Source organism: Capricornis sumatraensis, chromosome 20 (assembly GCF_032405125.1).
Source record: "Capricornis sumatraensis isolate serow.1 chromosome 20, serow.2, whole genome shotgun sequence".
Classification (NCBI taxonomy): domain Eukaryota; kingdom Metazoa; phylum Chordata; class Mammalia; order Artiodactyla; family Bovidae; genus Capricornis; species Capricornis sumatraensis.
Genome location: NC_091088.1, coordinates 68,920,620 through 68,940,915, shown reverse-complemented (window position 1 = coordinate 68,940,915; position 20,296 = coordinate 68,920,620). Strand labels below are relative to the sequence as shown.

The 20,296-nt window shown below is 43.7% G+C and overlaps 1 protein-coding gene across 1 annotated transcript in view; it reads right to left on the bottom strand.

Annotated features, from left to right (window-relative positions):
* The window catches only part of LOC138097115 (zinc finger protein 805-like), a 724,976-nt gene extending 705,741 nt beyond the window's left edge, over nt 1-19,235 (bottom strand). The window contains exons 1-4 of the mRNA XM_068993355.1: nt 19,185-19,235; nt 16,382-16,508; nt 14,735-14,830; nt 9,308-11,023 (exon numbers count right to left, since the gene is read on the bottom strand). Of these exons, the coding sequence (XP_068849456.1) occupies nt 9,308-11,023; nt 14,735-14,830; nt 16,382-16,508; nt 19,185-19,217 (1,972 nt within the window). The 5' untranslated portion in view covers nt 19,218-19,235. The remainder of the gene's footprint in view (nt 1-9,307; nt 11,024-14,734; nt 14,831-16,381; nt 16,509-19,184) is intronic.
* Nucleotides 19,236-20,296: the final 1,061 nt, after the last annotated feature.

The window sequence follows — 20,296 nt, the reverse complement described above, 5'->3', positions numbered from 1 at the left end:
GGTTTCTTCCCAATTCACTGCGCTGTGAGCCGAGAGTGTGGGCCGTCACACGTCTGCTTTCAGGGCCTTTCAAGAAGCCTTTATCCTGGCCTAGAGCATATCCAGTGTCTGTGTGTGTTTCATGGACACTTCAGATAAATATATATTTTCTGTCTGTAGAGTTCAAAACTACATGTCAGTTAATCAACTTCATCTTATCAATTACATTGTTCAGAATCACATGCTATTTAGTTTTGTCCAAACCTACATGTCAAAAACCAATAAGGCTATGTAAAAATCTGTTAGTATTGATTACGTTTGTCAATCTATTTTTATTAATATATACTGTGTATTTAGCAGCTGTGTAATTTGGTGCATATAATATATATAGCATTGCTGCGTCTTTGTCCACTAAGTAATACATGTGAAACACCCGGCACAGTGCCAAGTGTAGAGTGGGCACGCAGTAACTGTTGGTTAAAATCCGATTCTTAATCCTTTGCCTAATAGGAAATGATTGTCTTAAACTAATGTAATCCCTTGCCTTCAATTTTACCCTGTCTAATAGTGGTCGATATTTCCATCCTGCTATTTAAACTCCCTGGGTATGTGTATTTGGACTCTCTGAGTCATTTTGTTTTAATAGGACTTTGAGTGGCCTCTTTTGAGTTTCTTGGAGACATTAGTGCAGGTAAAGTGTCAGCTTCTCTCTCTCTCCACTCCTGTCTCCAGCTGATTGTGTTCAACAAGCCACAACTGGCCCTTAAAAGAAACACATGCCTCAGCTGTTCCATTCTTTGGGATTTTATTGGTTGCAGACGGGAGAGTCTCATTTCATATGAACTCAAGCCAAAAAGGGGCTTCCCTCGTAGCTCAGTGGGTAAAGAATCTGCGTGCAGTGCAGGGAACCTGGGTTCGTATTCCTGGGTTGGGAAGATCCCCTGGAGAAGGAAATGGCAACCCACTCCAGTATTCTTGCCTGGAGAATTCCATGGACAGAGGAGCCTGGCAGGCTACAGTCTATGGGTTGCAAAGAGTTGGACACAACTGAAGCAACTTAGCACTTTTAGCAAGCTAAGAGATTCATTATAGATTCACTTTCACCAACGTTCAGGATTAAATTGGCTTCATTTAGAGTTGGAACAAACCATCGTGACTGAAAATGTAAATGAGGATATACAAGCTGTATTAAACATGTTATTTGTAAAAGGTGTTGACCAGTGCAGAAAATAAAATGAACCATCTTTTTCAACAGTTATATTCTTGGAGATGTTGGGAAAAGATTCCTGGGTCTTGAAAGATAATTACTAGAAATATGCAGGGAGGTAGTACATATCACTATTTTTTTAGTGTGTTAAGTATTCCTGGAAAAACGGCTCAAGCGGTACAGTGGTAAAGAACCGACCTGCCAATACACGAGACACAGATTTCATCCTTAGGTCGGGAAGATCCCCTGGAGAAGGAAATGGCAACCCGATATAGCATTCTTGCCTGGAGAATCCCAAGGACAGAGGCGCCTGGCAGGCTACAGTCCCTGGGGTGGTCAAGAGGCAGATATGACTTAGCATGCACAAGCAAGTATTCCTGGAAGAGAAGCAAAAAGTTGAAAGGGGAGACTTGTCCAGGTAAAAAATGGATTTATAAAGAAAAAAATTTGGAGCTGGTTTGTTGTTATTGTTTTAGTCTCTAAGTCGTGTCCAACTCTTTGCAACCCCGTGGACTATAGCCCACCAGTCTTCTCTGTCCAAGGTATTTCCCAGGTAAGAATACTGGAGTGGGTTGCCATTTCCTCCTCTAGGGGATCTTCCCGACCCAGGGATGGAACCGGCACCTCCTGCATTGCAGGTGGGCTCTTTACCACAGAGCCACCTGGGATAAACCATAGAGCAGTGCTTATTTATTTCAGCTCTGTCACGTGCCAGAACGCTCATTTCATGGATGATGGAGGTCCCCACCGGCACCCCGATGCTCCGTTCTTCACCCAAGAGCCAGGGAGATCCCATTAAACGTAATTAAGACCGTTCGTAATCCACCCACTTCAGGAAGTCAAAGGCAGGGTCCTCCCCCGGCCATCCAGCCCCACGCGGACTCGCCTGTGGCCTTCCCCACCCTGCCATGCCTCCCTTTTGTTCCCTGCCCTGCTCCAGCCACACTGGCCCGTGGCTGTTCCGACAAGCCCGTCATGCCCCTGTCTCAGGACGTCGGCACTGGCTCTGGAGCGGACCTCTGCCTGCAGTGTTCTTCCCCACAGACGCCCCGGCGGCTCCCCGGGCCTTCAGGTAAGCCCTTCATCAGGACCTGCTGTGCTGTGGCCTGGGTGATACCTTGAATACAGGCAAGACTGAGACACTGCGGTTCCTGACCCGGCAGACACCAGCCGGCAGAGGGCTGTTCTCTCTGTGTGTTTATTTTCCGTCTTTGCTGTGCTGGGTCTTTGCGACTGTATGGCTTTCTCTAGCTGCAGTGAGCAGGGCCTCCTCTCCAGCTGTGCTCAGGCTTCTCATTGCGGGGGCTTCTCTGCTCTAGGGGACTCGGCTTCAGTAGTCGCAGCTCGTGGGCCGAGTGGTCGCGGCTCGTGGGCCGAGTGGTTGCGGCTTGTGGGCCGAGTGGTTGCAGCTCGTGGGCCGAGTGGTCGCGGCTCATGGGCTCCAGCGCACAGGCTCAGTTGTGGCGCACGGGCTTAGTTGCTCCGTGGGCTCTTCCCAGACTAGGGATCGAATCCGTGTCTCCTGCATTAGAACGGCAGATTCTTTACCACTGGACCAGCAGGGAAGGTTTTTCTCTTACTCATTCATTCACCTGGCATTTCTTCACGACCCCTTGTGTGTCAAGGCCTGTGCAGAAAATGACGGGACAGGAAAAAAAAAAAAGCAGACAGATTCTCTCCTCCCAGGCCCTCCCTGGTTTCCTCTACAGGGCTGAGAACTGAGAGGCCAGGTGGGCAGGGAGGTATGTGTCTCCATGTGTTGATCATTTGCTCCTCTCCACAAGCTAATATGCCCAGTTCACAGACAAGGCACAGTTCAGTTCAGTCGCTCAGTTGTGTCCGACTCTTTGCAACCCACGGACTGCTGCAGCACGCCAGGCTTCCCTGTCCATCACCAACTTCCGGAGCTTGCTCAGACTCATGTCCATTGCGTTGGTGATGCCACCCAACCATCTCATCCTCTGTCGTTCCCTTCTCCCCCTGCCTGCAATCTTTCCCAGCATCAGGGTCTTTTCAAATGGGTCAGTTCTTCACATCAGGTGGCCAAAGTGTTGGAGTTTCAGCTTCAACATCAGTCCTTCCAATGAATATTCAGGACTGATCTCCTTTAGGATGGACTGGTTGGATCTCCTTGCAGTCCAAGGGACTCTCCAGAGTCTTCTCCAACACCACAGTTCAAAAGCATCAATTCTTCGGCGCTCAGCCTTCTTCACAGTTCAACTCTCACATCCATACATGACCACTGGAAAAACCATAGCCTTGACTAGACGGACCTTTGTTGGCAAAGTAACGTCTCTGCTTTTGAATGTGCTGTCGATAGCACATTAAATAGCTTTGCTTCCAAGGAGCAAGCATCTTTTAATTTCATGGCTGCAGTCGCCATCTGCGGTGATTTTGGCTTGACACATTAGTTTCTGATAAAATTGAATCACTTTTCCAACGTGTCTTGGTGGGCGAAGCAAGGAAATCTGAGTGTGGACTGGTCAGTGATATTAAGGGATTATTCATGTCATTGTGTGAGAAGGGTATTGTGGTTGTGTAGAGGATACTTTATTTTTCCTTCTGTTTAGTAGATGTCCTGCTGAAGTGAGTACAAATTGTTTTTTCCTTAGAGATGCAAGCTGAGGAAGTGAGAGCATGTCTGTCATTTACTTTAAAATTGACCTGGAAAATAGACATATAGACAGATTTTCACAGCCTATTTTTAAAGCAAATATATATTATAAAATATGGTGCATTTCCTTATTTTAAAAGTACAGGTATTATATTTTCTTGTTACCAAAGTTATTTTTAAAAAATATTGAATATGGGCATGTACTATACTTTATACCTTTCTATATGATTGAAAATGTCATAGCAATTTTTTTTTTTAATGTGGACATTCTCTTTTATGTAGAGAGGTCCTAGTTGCCCTACAACACAGGTCAAATTTGGAAGAAAGGCTTCACTCACAGCTGAGATGGAGAAGGCAATGGCAAGCCACTCCAGTACTCTTGCCTGAACAATCCCATGGACGGAGGAGCCTGGTAGGCTGCGGTCCATGGGGTTGCTGCGAGTCGGACACGACTGAGCGGCTTCGCTTTCACTTTTCACTTTCATGCATTGGAGAAGGAAATGGCAACCCACTCCAGTGTTCTTGCCTGGAGAATCCCAGGGATGGGGGAGCCTGGTCGGCTGCCGTCTATGAGGTCGCACAGAGTCAGACATGACTGAAGCAACTTAGCAACAGCAGCAGCAGCACAACTGAGAAATACTTTTCAGCAATTTTTTTTTTTCTGAAGCTAAACAAATCACAATGAGGTTTAAATAATCATAAGGGATTCTTTATAATAAATCTTATGCCCCCTAAATAAATAAATTAATATTTTAAAAAACCAAAATGATTTAGAGAAAAAAAAGATAAAAAATAGCTTATGCCCAAACTATGTGAAATGGTAACATCCACCTGCCTGTCTAAGCATATAGAGGGTCTCAGATGACAATGAATAAAAGCAAGATGGAAAACCATTCCATGCGGTACCATTTGGGTAGAAAGGAGCATTATATAACTTTTTAGAATATTTATGCATATAAACAAATATCCACATAAAAATTTGCTTATACATGCATAGAATATTCTGGAAAGATACGAGGCAACTGCTCTGAGTGGTTGCCTCGAGGGAGAGGAGCTTGCTGACTGGTGGGAAGGAGAATATAGAGGTAAGATGATTACTTTCTTCTTTATAAATTGTGTGTGTGCGTGTGCACTCAGTTGCATCTGACTGTAACCCCATGGACTGTAGCCCTCCAGGCCCGTGTCCATGGGATTCTCCAAGCAAGAACACTGGCGTGGTTTGCCATTTCATCCTCCAGGGGATCTTCCTGTCCGAGGAATGGAATCTGAGTCTCTTTCGTCTCCTGCAGTGGCAGGTGGATTCTTCACTAGCTGAGCCACCAGGAAGCCCTTATAAATTACAGACCGTATGAATTACTTAGGATAAGCTTGTGGAGATCTTGCCATCTGATTAGACCTTGTGTGTGTGTCCGTCTCAGTTGTGTCCAACTCTTTGCGACCCCATAGGCTGTAGCCCACCAGGCTCCTCTGTCCGTGGAATTCTCCAGGCAAGAATACTGGAGCGGCTTGCCATTCTCTTCTCCAGGGCATCCTCCCAACCCAGGAATCGAACCCTGGTCTCCTAAGCTAGACCTTGTAGTCCTCCGCAATTCCTGGTAATGCAGGTGGTCTGCACTAGTGATTGGCATATTTCATCCTTCCCTGTAGCCACACCACCCAGTCAGCCCTTCCCACACCACCCCAGGCTTGGCTATGGGGCCTGCTTTGACCAGTGGAACCGGAAGCAAGCTTGGTGCCATGCCCATGTCTCCCTGCTGTAAGTCCCGGCTCCGGCCTTGAGGGCTCACCAAGCAAGACGGGAGTCAGCTGAGCTGTTCTGGAGCACCAGCCCACAGCCGACCACAGGAGCATAGCTGAGTCCTTCGCGTGTTACAGTGGGGTTTGAGAGGCGCTGCCCCCGCCAGAGTACGCCGAGAATAACGGTGCTGTGACTCCCCCCCTCTTTCACGGGCCCTGAGAATAAGGGTGCTGTGACTCCCCCCTCTTTCACGGGCCCTGAATGGCCCTCTGTCCCCATGGCATTCAGGCTTCTCCCCACACAGCCTTGGAAGCCTCTCGGGCTGGGAAGTGCAGTGACAGCGCTGACCTGGCGGGCCTCTCTCGTTTCTGCTGCGGCTGCGCCCCCTCCCAGCTGCTGAAGCCCCCTCGCTCTCCCCAATCAGTGCCGGCGCTCCCCGAGGTGTGAGCACCTTTCTCTTCACACCTCCCTCCCAGGGGCACACACATCCAGTCCTGCTTCCTGCTTTTTTTTTTTTTCCTGGGCTGTTGCAGTCCATGGGGTCACAGAGTCAGACCTGACTTAGCGACTGAACAATAAAAGCTATAAGTCTTTCCATTATGTTACATGAATGACTTGGGTTCTACTTCATGCCTTAGAGCAAAAAAGTTTATTAAGAAATAAGTCCTTTTACCCTCTTGCTTTCTGTTACCCAGTTCCGCTCTGAACAGGCATCATACCTACTCCATGCACTGGCACCTTCTGTCCTCTTAATGCATCCAAGGAAAGAGCCATCCAGACCTCAGCTGACGAGCTGTCTTTCTGTTGCTATGAAGGCCTGTTACTTTCATGGCACAAAACAGGATTAGGTGCCTTATACTGCTCTGCTCCATTTCACCCAATAACCACACTTTAATCATAATTCCACACTTTCTAAGAATCTTTGGCCTGAAACCCACTCAGTGCTAACCAATTTCCATACTGGTTAGTTTTCCCTGATAGACAGCAAAAGAACTTAATCTTATTTTAAAATGAGAACAAAATGCTGGTGGGGGGACAACCTGGAAAGAACATGAAACATTTTAGCTCTAGGAAGCAGAGCAGCGGGAACTCGGGAAGCATCTTAAAAGTTGTGGCCAAGAGATGATTCATATTCAGCTCCCACCTGAGTCCCGAGGAGAGAGTGTCTGATTGGACTAACGTGAATTGTGTACAGCTTGTGACGCAAAGAAAACCCCAGGGAATGACATCAGAGCAGCCCAACCAACAGGGAAGGAATCTGTGCATGCATGGTGTCTATTTGCATTGCAGACAAAACCAACATAGTTCACGTTAACTTTAAAGAGTTTATCTACTTGTAACTACGCCGTATTACAGTTACGAAAATTACATTCTCAGTAAACTACAAGGCATAGTTTTGTGAGTATAGAGATCGTCCTCATTCTTTTCAGTTACTGCATAATAATCTACGGAACCGATTTTCCAAAATTAACTAATCAGTTTACTACTGCTGGATACTTAAGCTGTTCCAAGTTTTTAAAAATTCTGTGGTAAATGTACGTCTCTATTTTTGTGCCTGTGCTTTCTGAGATGACTACCTAGAATTGCAGCAGTGATTAATTAATTACACTTTATATGCTGACATACAGTACCATGTTAGTGCTGGTGTGCTAGTCATCCAGTCATGTCTGCTGCTTTGTGGCCCCACGGACTGCAGCCCACCAGGCTCCTCTGTCCATGGGGTTCTCCAGGCAAGAATACTGGAGTGGGCAGCGATTCCCATATTACCTTCTAAAATGTCTTTCTACCTATTTACCCTCCCAACGTATAAAAATGTCCCATCTGTAACAGTACTGGATATTACCCATAATGTGTGTGCTGGTTTGTGCTGGTGGTGAGAACTTTTCAAATTTCCATTTATCTGATCATTAGTGCAATTAAGATTTTCCTTGACTGTTTTCTTCATTTAGAGTTGCTGTCATACTGTGTATCTTACCTGATGTTGTCGGACTGGGTCTCTTACTTGCTGCTTTACAACAGCATTCCTTAACTTTTTGTACTGTATTGGGGTATAGCCAATTAACAATCTTATGACAGTTTCAGGTGGACAGCAAAGGGACTCAGCCATACATATACATGTATCCATTCTCCCCTGAACTCCCCTCCCATCCAGGCTGCCACATAAGGCAACAGCACTTTTTATAAGGGCTATATCCTTTGTAATATATATATAAAATATCAGTCGTGTGTCTTTTCACTTTGCATAGTGTCTTATACCATGGAAAAGTTTAAACTTTTTACATGGTCTTACCTAACACTGTCCCTCTTCATAACTTCTGGACTGTGTCCTGCTTACTAAAGCCTACCTGAACTCAAGGGGATAGAAATAGTCTACATTCTCTTCTCAGAAATTTAATATTGTGTTTCCTATTATATCTTTAATCTATATGGAATGAACTTCTCTGTAAGGGGTGAAATGTGGATCTGACTTTATTTCCAGCTGGATAATTGTCAAGCACCATTTAAGTAATCTATCTCCCCCACTGACACGTGAAAAATAATTACTTTTGCAAGTAACTAAATTCATGGGAACACAATCATTTTTCAAAAATTTCCTTGTGATGCTTTCCTATTTACCATTCTACATTGATTTTCAGAACAAAATCGTCAGTGGAAATTTATCCTAAAAGAATTGTGACTGGAACTGACCAAATGTACAGACAGTACTAAAAGTTCCTTCTAGAAACATGGATCTCCATTTATTCATAACCTGTGTTCTCCTTAACAGAGGTTAGAAGTACTCCAAAATAGTCCATTTCAATTATTTTTTTCTGTACTCTAGACAGCTTAATTATGAGTCCTTGAAGGTTCAGCATTAATCTGTGAAACCAGGTGTCTTAAAAAAGGGCTAGACTATTCAAGTTCTCTGCTTCTTCCATTTTAAATATTAGGAATTTTTACTTTTTGCCTTTACTAAATACAGTCTTGCATTATTCCCAGTTATTTTCTAATTCTTTTGTTCCAGTCTTATCCAGAGTTCTAGATACTTCCTAAAACATACTCTATGTATTAGGTCATGTTGAATTTTCTCACCAACAAAGGAATACAGTCATATATGTGGTGGTATAAAGCTTTAAACGTGTTAATGTTTAAGCTTTAACACATGCTAATCCTCATCATTCACATTAAGTTTCAGTTTTAAAAACTGTTATGATCTCCAAGTACATATACTGTCTTCCAGAGTTCACTGCTTAAAAACAGCTTTCAAGCAGACTCCGAAGGATACTAAGCTATCATTATAGAGCATTTAGTCTGGGTCAGGCACTATGCTAAGCACTTGGTATGCATCAAGTAGTTTAAACTTTCACACCGAGGGTTTTAAGAGAGTCATATAATTACATTTACATTTGAACAGACCACTGTGGAAGTAGTGTGAAGAATGAACTTGGAGGAGACCAAAGAGGATGCAGAGGGACCAGTGTTTAGATAACTGGAATAGTCCAGATGAGGTGACTATGTTTTGGATTAGGGCAATGAGGATGGAAAGACGTGGATGAGTTCCAGAAATACTCAGCAGACACACCCCCAGGACTTGGTGACACGGGGGGTGGGGAAGAGCTCAGGGCTGGAGACGACGCTGCAGCATGGATTTTATGATGGTGAGCAAGGTGCACACTTTGTCTGAAGACTTCTCCGCATTCTTTACATTTGTAAGATCTCTCTCCAGTGTGGATTCTTCTGTGTAGATTAAGGTGTCCAATCTGGCTGAAGGTTTTCCTACATTCCTTACACTGATACGGTTTTTCTCCGGAATGAATTCTCTGATGAACAGTAAGCGACTGTCGATGGCTAAAGGCTTTACCGCATGCACTACATTCGTAAGGCTTCTCCCCTGTGTGACATCTTTGATGACAAGTGAGTGATGATTTTGTTCTGAATGCCTTCTCACAGTCGACACATGCATAGGGCTTTTGGCCTGTGTGAAGTCTCAGATGCTGAGCACGGGATGAGCTGTCGCTGAAAGCCTTCCCACATTCAGTACATTCATAGGGTTTCTCTCCTGTGTGAACTCTCTGATGTTGGACAAGGCAGGTAGCCTGGCTGAAGGCTTTACCACATTCAGTACAATCGTAAGGTTTCTCTCCAGTATGAATTTTATGGTGCTGTGCAAGGTGTGCCCTCTGGTTGAAGGCTTTCCCGCATTCCTTACATTCATAAGGTTTCTCTCCAGTATGAATTCTCTGATGAGTAGCCAGCTGCGAACTGATGCTAAAAGCTTTTCCACATGCCTTACATTCATAGGGTTTTTCTCCAGTATGGATCCTCAGATGGCTAGCAAGGTGTATGCTCTGCCTGAAGGCCTTCCCACATTCTCTGCACTGGTAAGGCTTCTCTCCAGAATGCACTCTTTGGTGCTGGGTGAGTGAGGCATGATGGCTAAAGGCTTTCCCACAGATATCACATTCATATGGTTTCTCTCCTGTGTGAATTCTCTGATGCACAGTCAGGGATGAGCCGTAGCTGAAGGCTCTCCCACACACGTTACATTTGTAGGGTTTCTCTCCAGTATGAATTCTCCTGTGCTGAAGGAGTCCTATGTGATCGCTGAAGGCCTTGCCACAGTCGATGCAGTCAAAGGGTTTCTCCCCAGTGTGGTGATATCTCCAGTGACGGATAAGTGATGTGTTCTGCCTGAAAGCTTTCCCACATTCAATACATTCGTAGGGTCTTTTGCCAGTGTGACACCTCTGATGTCGGGCAAAGGAGGAGCCATCACTGAAGGCCTTGCCACATTCCTTACATTTATAAGGCTTCTCCCCAGTATGAATTCTCTGATGCTGAGCAAGGTGTGCAGGCTGGCTGAAGGCTTTTATACACTCCTTACATTTATATGGTTTTTCTCCAGTATGAATTCTTTGATGTTGAATAAGATGCACATTTTGGCTGAAGGCTTTCCTACATTCCTTACATTCAAAGAGTTTCTCTCCAGTGTGTATTCTGTGGTGCTGGACAAGGTGTTGACTCTGGTTGAAGGCCTTCCCACAGTCCTTACACTCATATGGTTTCTCTCCAGTATGAATTCTCTGATGAACAGTAAGAGATGAGCTCTGGGTGAAGGTTTTCTCACATTCATTACATTTAAAAAGTTTCTTTCCTGCACAGACTTTCTTGTGTTTTAATACCATGGAATTTTTGGAAAAGTTTTTTTTATCTGACTTGTGATTATTATAAATAGTCTCTTCTATACTGTGTAGAGGAACAAATTTCTCAGGTTTGTTATATCTGTGGTCTATTTCCACAGTGAGGGTTTCTTTAGGAGTGCTTCTTTCTTGCCTGATAAATGTCTCTTGGCTTAACAACCGCCTCTCAAAAAGATCTTCACATTTCCAATTTTCTCCAAAAGTAGGACATTCACGTTCATAGCTTGCAATTCTCTCCATTAACATATCATCACATACAAACTGCTTCAGAGGTAATTCTTGTGTCTCATGTATAGATTCCCAATCTGAAAGATTCAAAAAACCAAATGTTTCCTTTATCATGGGCTATAACAAAGGAAACATTTAACACAGAAAAGGTGATTTGAAAATAATGAACTCCACAAAATATATTATGCACAGGTATTTCAACTGAAAAAAATATGTAAGCAGACCCCAGAGAATGAGAGCTCATAGAAGAACATGGAAACGGTGATTTAGAAAATTAAATGTAGGATAACAGAGTCCTGAAGGTGCAGGCTGCAATGGCAGTAATATTTTATGCCTGTATTAACATAACAGACTGTACATCAAATTCTCTTCCTCTATTCTCTCCCTCTTCTAGGAGACTTGCATATACAGCCAGGCTAATTTTCTTAAAAAGCCAATACTACCACTTAACTCTGCCACTCAAAAATCTCTGTAGATTCCCTGAAACCACAAATACCTTATGCTTTGTGACTTCTCTTGGAGTTTAGGCAAAATCCTAGAATCATGTCTTCATAATCAGAAAAAAGCATTCCCATAAGCCATTTCCATGTATTTTAATAAAGTAAATGCTCTTCATTTCTCATAGATCCCTGAACTTCAGAGTGCATATTAAGGGATTTTTCCATTCATCATCTTTCTTTCACCAGCCTAGGAAAACTATCACATCTTAATAGGGTTCTGCCATGTCTTTTTGTAGAAACTAGTCTTACAGAGATATGTAAGTTGGTATCACTGTTATTAATTAAATTCTTATTTACTACCACATCACTACCTTTCTTACCTTGTGAGATAGAATATAAGCTTTCGGGAAGAAATAAATGAGCCTTTTATACTACTACTAAGTCACTTAATGTATATCACAGGAACTCAGGCACAAGGAAGAAATTCTCGATAAATCTATAAAGAAGAAATGTGTATAGAAGAGGTGACACTAAGAGAAAACTTTAGGGAAGAGGTGATATCAAGAAACATAATAACAAATTACTGACTGATCCAATGCTCCCTAAACAGTTTTCCACTACATGTCAAGCTAGAGAAGTCCAGAAAGTTATGAGGAAGCCCAGACCAACAAAGCAAGTAATTTGAGAAGAAAATATAATATATACAAAATGAATCCATGTGGTAAAAAAGTGAAACTAGTATAAAAGTTCAGAGATGGGAGGGATCAAATCTACCAAAGCAATTAAGAAATACTGAGATATTAACAAGCTTCCTCCCCAGGTCATTCATGGTATCAGGAACACCCAAACTTCAATATTTCTAGAACTGGATCCATGAGAACTCAAGAAACCAATTCCCCATGGTTTTTCTTACGTAGATGGACTGAGGGGAGCAGTCCTAGAAAGAGAAAAGCAGGAAGGTGACAGCGTCATCTGCTCCTCCCTCAAATTTACTTTGTTGTTGTATGAAGGCTGTCTTCATTTCCGGCCTCCCGTGGAGAGCCGTGGTTGTCCCTTCCCTTTTTGGCTTTTCTCAACATGGATGCCAAGCTGCCTTAATCACTGAATACCTAAAGCCATACTGTCACTCAGTGTCCCATCAGATTTACAACAGGCTTCTTTATCCCCTTTCCCTCTTCCTGTATCTGTTCTTCACGTGCACAGTTATTGCCTCTTATCAGGAAAGCTCCTCTTTCTGTTTTCCTCTTTAAGGCTGATAGTAGCTTCCTACATAACCAGACTATAAAGCGAGTCTAAGCCGAGCTTATTTCCCTTCTAATATTTGGAGGATCCTAGAAGTATAGGGCCCACATCATCCCCAAATGTAAAGATCAAACACTGTTACAGAAGTGAAAGGAGAATTTCATAAAGGCAGAATATCATATGCGATCCCAACATTCCCTTGTCTTTGTGAAATTTAGGTTCAGAGGGGGAGGCAAAAAATAAGCACACACCCCCAAAACAAGTTAATTATGGGCTCTCCTGAGTGTTACAAAGAAACAGTGGCTTCACAGATTGTGCATGGGTTGGAATAGGGAAATGTTCATTATATGAAGTGGCCAGGAAGGCGTCCAATGAGATGATTTTTGAGCTCTGGCCTGAAAGCCAGGCATAGACAGAAAGCCAAGAGAAGAGCATTCTAAGCAGAGAGAACAGGAAAAACAAAAGCCTGAGTGGGAAAGAGCTTGCGAGTTCAGAAAAGGCGACCTAGGGGATAGAGCGGTGCTTTTCAACTGTACATCAGGCACCTGTTGAAAATTATAATCCTAAGACACTGCCTATGATCCAGAGGGAGTCAGACTTGAACTCAGACTGCCTCTAACCTCATCTGGTCTCTCACGGCTTAGAGACTCAGGATGCGGGAATACCTGTAACACATACGGAACATACCTTGATAACCTGCATCATGAAGAAAACTCTGGGCTAAAGTACAGTGAAAAAGCTAAAACATAACAGAAGATAAGGCTGGAAAATTAAGAAGGAGCTGGTAGGATCTGAATTTTTCCTATTTGTGACAGGAAAGCAAAAACTGATTTAAAGTAGCAGGGTATGTTATGATTTCCATGCAGCATCCAATTCTGGAGTCAAGATTTAAAAAACAGAGAAGTTTATGTTAAGTCAGTATGTCAAAAGGAAAGAGGGGGATGGAAAGGAGCTGGATAAAGATTTTTGCAAAATGAGTTTTTAGAAGAGAGTTAAGATTGCCGGGAGAAATAACAATCTCAGATATGCCAGTGATACCACTGTAATGGCAGAAAGTGAAAAAACTTAAGATCATGGCATCCAGTCCCATCATTTCATGGCAAATAGAAGGGGGAAAGTGGAAACAGTGACAGATTTTATTTCCTTGGACTCCAAAATCACTGCAGACTGTGACTGCAGCCATGAAATTAAAAAGACATTTGCTCCTGGGAAGGAAAGTTATGCTAAACATAGACAGCATATTAAAAGGCAGAGACATCACTTTGCTGATAAAGGTCTGTATAATCCAAGCTCTTGTTTTTCCAGTAGTCATGTTTGGATGTGACAGCTGGACCATAAAGAAAGCTGAGGGCTGAAGAATTGATGCTTTTGAACTGTGGTGTTGGAGAAGACTTGAGAGTCCCTTGGACTGCAAGGAGATCCAACCAGTCAATCCTAAATGAAATCAATCCTGAATATTCAATGGAAGGATTGATGCTGAAGCTGAAGCTCCAATACTTTGGCCACCTGATGCAAAGAGCCAACTCATTGGAAAAGACCCTGATGCTGGGAAAGATTGAAGGCAAAAGGAGAAGGGGGCAGCAGAGGATGAGATGGTTGGATGGCATCACCAGCTCAGTGGCCGTGAATGGATCCAGCTCTAGGAGACAGTGAAGGACAGGGGAACCTGGCATGCTATAGGCCAGGGGTCAGAGTCAGAAAAGACTGAGCAACTGAAAAACAAGCAGAAGAGAAGAGATCTGGGGAGCTCACGCTAAGAAGTCAACTCTCAGTCTTCTCCCAGGTTTGGAAGGCTTGAGAAGAGTTTCTTTTTTTTTTTTCTTTTAATTAATGTAATTGAAGGATAATTACTTGACAATATTGTGATGGTTTTTGCCATACATCAACATGAGCTGGCCACAGGTGTCCATGCATCCCCCTCAGCCCGCTCCCCGCTCCCACCTCCCTCCCCACCCTAGCCCTCTGGCCCGTCCCAGAGCACCAGCTCTGAGTGCCCTTCTTTGAGAAGAGTTTCTAAGAAGCATAAGAAAGGAGGAAAGATCACCTGTGCAAATGGCGGAGCCACTGCCTAGAAAGGACTCCCCTCTCCGGTTCTCCCACACTCACCTGGGAATGGGCTTCTCATCTCATTCTCCATCATCATCCAGGGCTCTTTCCCTTGCTCCAATAAGGAGATGACATATGGCTTAGAGATACAAAGTCCTGCATACAGAAAAAGGTATGAAAATTGGTCATGTTTTGGACATTTCAGCTGGTCCCTCAATTCTGATGGAATGACATGATGGAATGAATAATTCAAGGAGTGACAGCTATATAAAGCTTCTGGCATAGTTCAGTGGGGCTGCTAACAGCCACTCCTATCAAAGTGGAATCATCTTCTAAGAGACTGGAGGCAGAAATGCAGCCCAGCATTTTTAGAAGATCACTGGACAGCAGTAAGTGAGGTAATATAAAGGACCCCTAGAGACGGTTTGGAGATGGCTGGATGGCATCACCGACTCGATGGACATGGGTTTGGGTAGACTCCGGGAGTTGGTGATGGACAGGGAGGCCTGGCGTGCTGTGATTCATGGGGTCGCAAAGAGTTGGACATGACTGAGCAACTGAACTGAGAGACAGTTTGGAGTTTGAGTTAACTGTCTGATTAAAAAACAATCAATATTCTTCAAAGGAATGTAACAGAATCCTAACACTCTATAATGTAGTATTTATAGTGTCCAGGAAAAAATCTAATTACTCCCTAAAAAGTGGAAAAAGTGAATCATACTCAGAAAAAAAGGCATTAATGGAGACCCAACCTGTGACAACACAGATGCTGGAATCAGTAGACTAGGATTTTAAAATAGCTATTATATCTATATTCAAGAATATAAAGGAAAATATGCCTGTAATACTCTTGGCAGCAAAATAGAAATTATAAAAAAGAACCAAGTAAAAAGTCTAGAATTGAAAAATACAGTATCTGAAATTTAAAAATTCACTAGATGGGCTTAACAAGACATTGAAGAGGACAAAGAAAGCGGCAGTGAACTTGAAAATGAATCAACAGAAATTATCTAAGCTGACAGAGAAAAAAGATTTTTAAAAGGGAACACATCCTTAGTTACCTAACGCACAATATCCAAGATTCTAACGTGTGCAACTGGAATCCCAGAAGGAGAAGAGAGAGTAGAAAAAAATTAAGTAACCGTCAAACATTTCTCAAATTTGGTCAAAGACATACATTTAGTTTCACAACATTTAGTGAACCACAAGCAAGCAGCAGGAAAGGGGCCTCCAGACAAGGCAAAGCTAAACTAGCCCCTGAGGTGGCCCTAGCGATGACAAGGGCGTTAGTCTCCCTAAGAACATCTAAAGCAATTTTCAGCGTGTGCCTCGCTAGTTCACTTTCTGCAAGTTAATAAAGATATACAGATTTTAAAGCAGCATTCTGAATTCATAACGATCCGGCTCTATTCTTGGTGAACCCTGTTACGCTGGTAACACTACTATACGACAGGGAAAACAGGCCAGCACAGGAGACCAGTGCGAGTCACAGCGTGCCCTGTGTTCCCAACTGACCAAAAGGCACGCTCACGAAATATCTGATACACACCCAAATCACCGGCTCAACCTGAGATATTCACCAGTTCCTGAACATCCTCTTCATTGTCCAGAGTCAATTCTGATCGAGACACAACAAATTTAAAAAAAAAAAAGTAAAGAGTCCCTGAGGGTAATTCTGAATTATGCAGAGGGGGAAAAGATCCTCACCCAGTGAGACCAGGCTCTGATAGTTCTCCAGCATCATACTCCTGTACAAACTTCTCTGAGCAGGGCTCAGCCATTGCCATTCCTCGGGGGAGAAGTCTACTGCCACATCCTTGAATGTCACCAGGTCCTGAAATAACACAAAGACCTTCTGGATCAAGCAATACTCACGTCCACACGTGACTTCAAGCTTAAGCACTGAGTTGGCCCTACATTATGTGAGACATAGCCCTTTGAGGAAAAAACCCTTAAACATGTAATATTAAATAGTTCTTATTGAAGTTGCTAAATTGTATTGTATACAATGGTGCGAATCCATTTCTCTTGTGTGTGTGAGTGTGTGCTCAGCTGCGTCTGACTCTTTGCCACTCCATGGACTACAGCCGACCAGGCTCCTCTGTCCATGGGAGCTTTCAGGCGTGGGGAAGTACGGACAGATGGCCACAGGGCGGTAGACAAGGGCTTCAAGGAAGGATGTGTGTCTATGGCTGAACCTTCAAAAACAACACAAAAGAAAATTTAAGTTGATATTATGGAAACGGTGCTCTATGCGATCCTAGTGCTTTAAGAAGAGGCATTGAACTGACATGGCTGGGTTTTTTTTTGTTGACACAAATAAAAAATATATTTAGAGTGCAGTTTTTTTTTTTTGCGGGGGTGGGGGGGGGGCGCTTGCTGAGCCTCAAGGCTTGTGGGATCTTAGTTTCCTAACCAGGGATTGAACCCAGTCCCAGTAGTGAAAGCACTAACCACTGGAATGCTAGGGAATTCCCCTAGAATGCAACTGGTTTTTAATGCTGTGCCATCAAGAATTAGTTAGCATGTCATGCCACACGTCAGTGACCCGAAGAGCAACCTGAGAAAGCACCCAGTGCAGGACTGCAACACATCCACCTTGTGTACTAAATCTGAGTACAACAAGCCAGTATATATTTAGACAATATCAAAATGAAACCAAAAATAGTTATTTTCAGTTTCTTAAAGACAATGCCCAGTTATAATCACCAGCAGATCAAGACAATTTTCTTTTTTTTGGTCAATTTTGAGAGATTCGCAGGTGTTTTTCTTTTGAATTGAAATATAGTTGACAAACAATATTATATAAGTTTCAGGTATACAATATAGTGTTCACAATTTTTAAAGGTTATACTCTGTTTATAGTTATTATAAAATATTGGCTATATTTACCTGTGTTCTACAATATATCCTTGTAGCTTATTTTATACATAATAGTTTATAGCTCTCAATTCCTTACCCCTATCTTGTCTCCTCCTTCCCCCTAGAAACCACTCCTTTGAGTTCTATATCTGTGAGAGTTGTGAGAAATTTTTTAAAGTGTTACGGGCATTTTCATCTTCACATTTATTTCCAATGAAAATACTAAAAATCTTTGTAATGCTCAGTGTTGTCATTTACCACAACATGGATGGAACTAGAGGGCATTATCTCAGTGAAAGAAGTCATACAAAGACAGACAAACACTGTATGATCTCACTTAACTGCGGAATCTAAACAAACAAGACAGAAACTGACTGTGGACAGACACAGAGCTAGAACTGGTAGTTGCCAATGGAGAGGGGAGGACAGCATGGACAAGTGGGGCAAAAAGGAGCAACCCACAGTGCAGAGACCTGGTAATGCCACCTCAACCAGGCTCTCAAAGTATAGTAGTGAGTCACCTTGATAGTGTGAACCCTTGATGTATGATACATGAGGAAAATGGAACTCTGTGATCTTCCTTCTAAAAATACATTAGTCCAGTCGAATCAGAGGAAAAAGCATCAGATTTCAGAGATGTTCTGCAAAATAACCTGAGGACCTCTCAAAACTGACAAGGTTTTCAAAAAGAAGGAAGGTATGAGAAACTGTCATGTACAAGGAGACAGAACTACTACATGTAACGTGGTGCCCTGGCTAGGACCCTGGTACAGAAAAAGGGCATTAAGTAAAAACGAAGGGAAGTGTGAACAAAGCATGGACTTAGTAATAATCTATCAATGTTGGGTCATTAAGGGCTTCCTTGGTAGCTCTCCTGGTGAAGAATCCGCCTGCAGTGCAGGAGATCCTGGTTCAATTCCTGGGTCAGAAGTTCCCCTGGAGAAGGGAGAGGCTACCCACTCCAGTATTCTTGGGCTTCCCTGGTGGTTCAGCTGGTAAAGAATCTACCTGCCATGCGGGAGACCTGGGTTTGATCCCTGGGACGGGAAGATCCCCTGGAGGAGGGCATGGCAACCCACTCCAGTATCCTTGCCTGGAGAATCCCCACTGACAGAGGAGCCTGGTGGGCTACAGTCCATGGGGTCAAAAAGAGTCGGACACGACTGAGCGACCAAGCATAGCACTCACCAAACTTAATGTAAGATATTAGAAACTGGGGAAGCGGAATGTGATGCATATGCATACCCCCTGCTGTCTGCAAGGTTTCTATTATAAAAAAGTTTATTTGTAAAAAAATAAGGGAAGTGCTCTCTGGGAGAGGTGGGAACCAGGCCCTTAGATAAGACGGTTGTTGTTCTTGTTCAGACGCTGTCGTGGCCAGCTCTTTGCCACTCCATGGACTGCAGCACACCAGGCTTCCGTGTCTTCACTGTCTCCTGGAGTTTTGCTTAAACTCATGTCCACTGAATAGATGATGCTATTAACCATCCCATCCTCTGCTGCCCCCTTCTCCTTTTGCCTTCAGTCTTTCCCAGCCTCAGGGTCTTTTCCAAAGACTGTTAATCAAGGGACTTTCATAAAGAAAACAGCTTTACTAAGTCCTAAACAGTAAGGCTGCCTTTCGAGGAAGAAAAATGAAATAACTAACCTGGGGTATGGCTTTCACTAGCTCAACTGCCATTTTCACCTTCTTTTCCTGGCTTCTCTCTTGGAGAACAGCACTGTCCTGGGAGGGTAAGGCTGGAAGAAGAAAAAGGTGCGTAAAAATTCTGTCTTCCCCGTCCTCCTCCCAGCCTTCTTCGGTTTCACTGCCCACATAACCAAGAAATTACAGGCAACCAGTGGTGACTGAGGGGTCTAACTTATGACTCTCTCTCAAGCTCGAGGTCCTAAATTTGATCTTTTCTAAAAGTCGCATATTCCCATTCTCTGGTCTTATCACGAACAAAACTAACGAGATGCACTAGATACTCCGCATACATTATCTTCTTTCACCTTATTTTTAAAATAATCCCGTGAATTTGTTGCTTTCTCTATAGCTAAGGGTGGACTCTTTTCTTCCCACATTGCTTCATGCTTTGATACAGTCTGCTGCTGCTACTGCTGCTAGGTCGCTTCAGTCGTGTCCGACTCTGTGTGACCCCATAGACGGCAGCCCACTAGGCTCCCCCATCCCTGGGATTCTCCAGGCAAGAACACTGGAGTGGGTTGCCATTTCCTTCTCCAATGCATGAAAGTGAAAAGTGAAAGGGAAGTCGCTTAGTCGTGTCCGACCCTCAGCGACCCCATGGACTGCAGCCCACCAGGCTCCTCCGTCCTTGATACAGTCTACAGTTTGAAAATCGGACTCCTGAATGCCATCAGAGGACAGGGTTCTCCTCCTCCTCCTGCCAAACCTTTGCTTTCCTCCATGACAATGGATCCTTTAGCACCCAATTCTACCACCTTCCCTCTCATCTCTGTCCTCAACCCCTTGGTTTCCCCTCCTTTCTGTCACCCAGAACTGAGGGTGTCCCCTGCTCCAATCAGGAGCTCCAGGTACCCCACCTCTTGCTTCTCAGTGGAACTCTTGGGACTGGGAGCAGGGAATTCTACCCCAGGATTCTTATCCTGGAAATACACAATTCCCTAAATCAACATGTACAAGGCGGCCAAAGTTATCAACCTTCCAAGCAGTCTCTCCCAACCCACAAGTCACACAGGCGCTGTTACAACCACACAGGGTGATACACAGACACTGATACAAGGTCTCACATACTC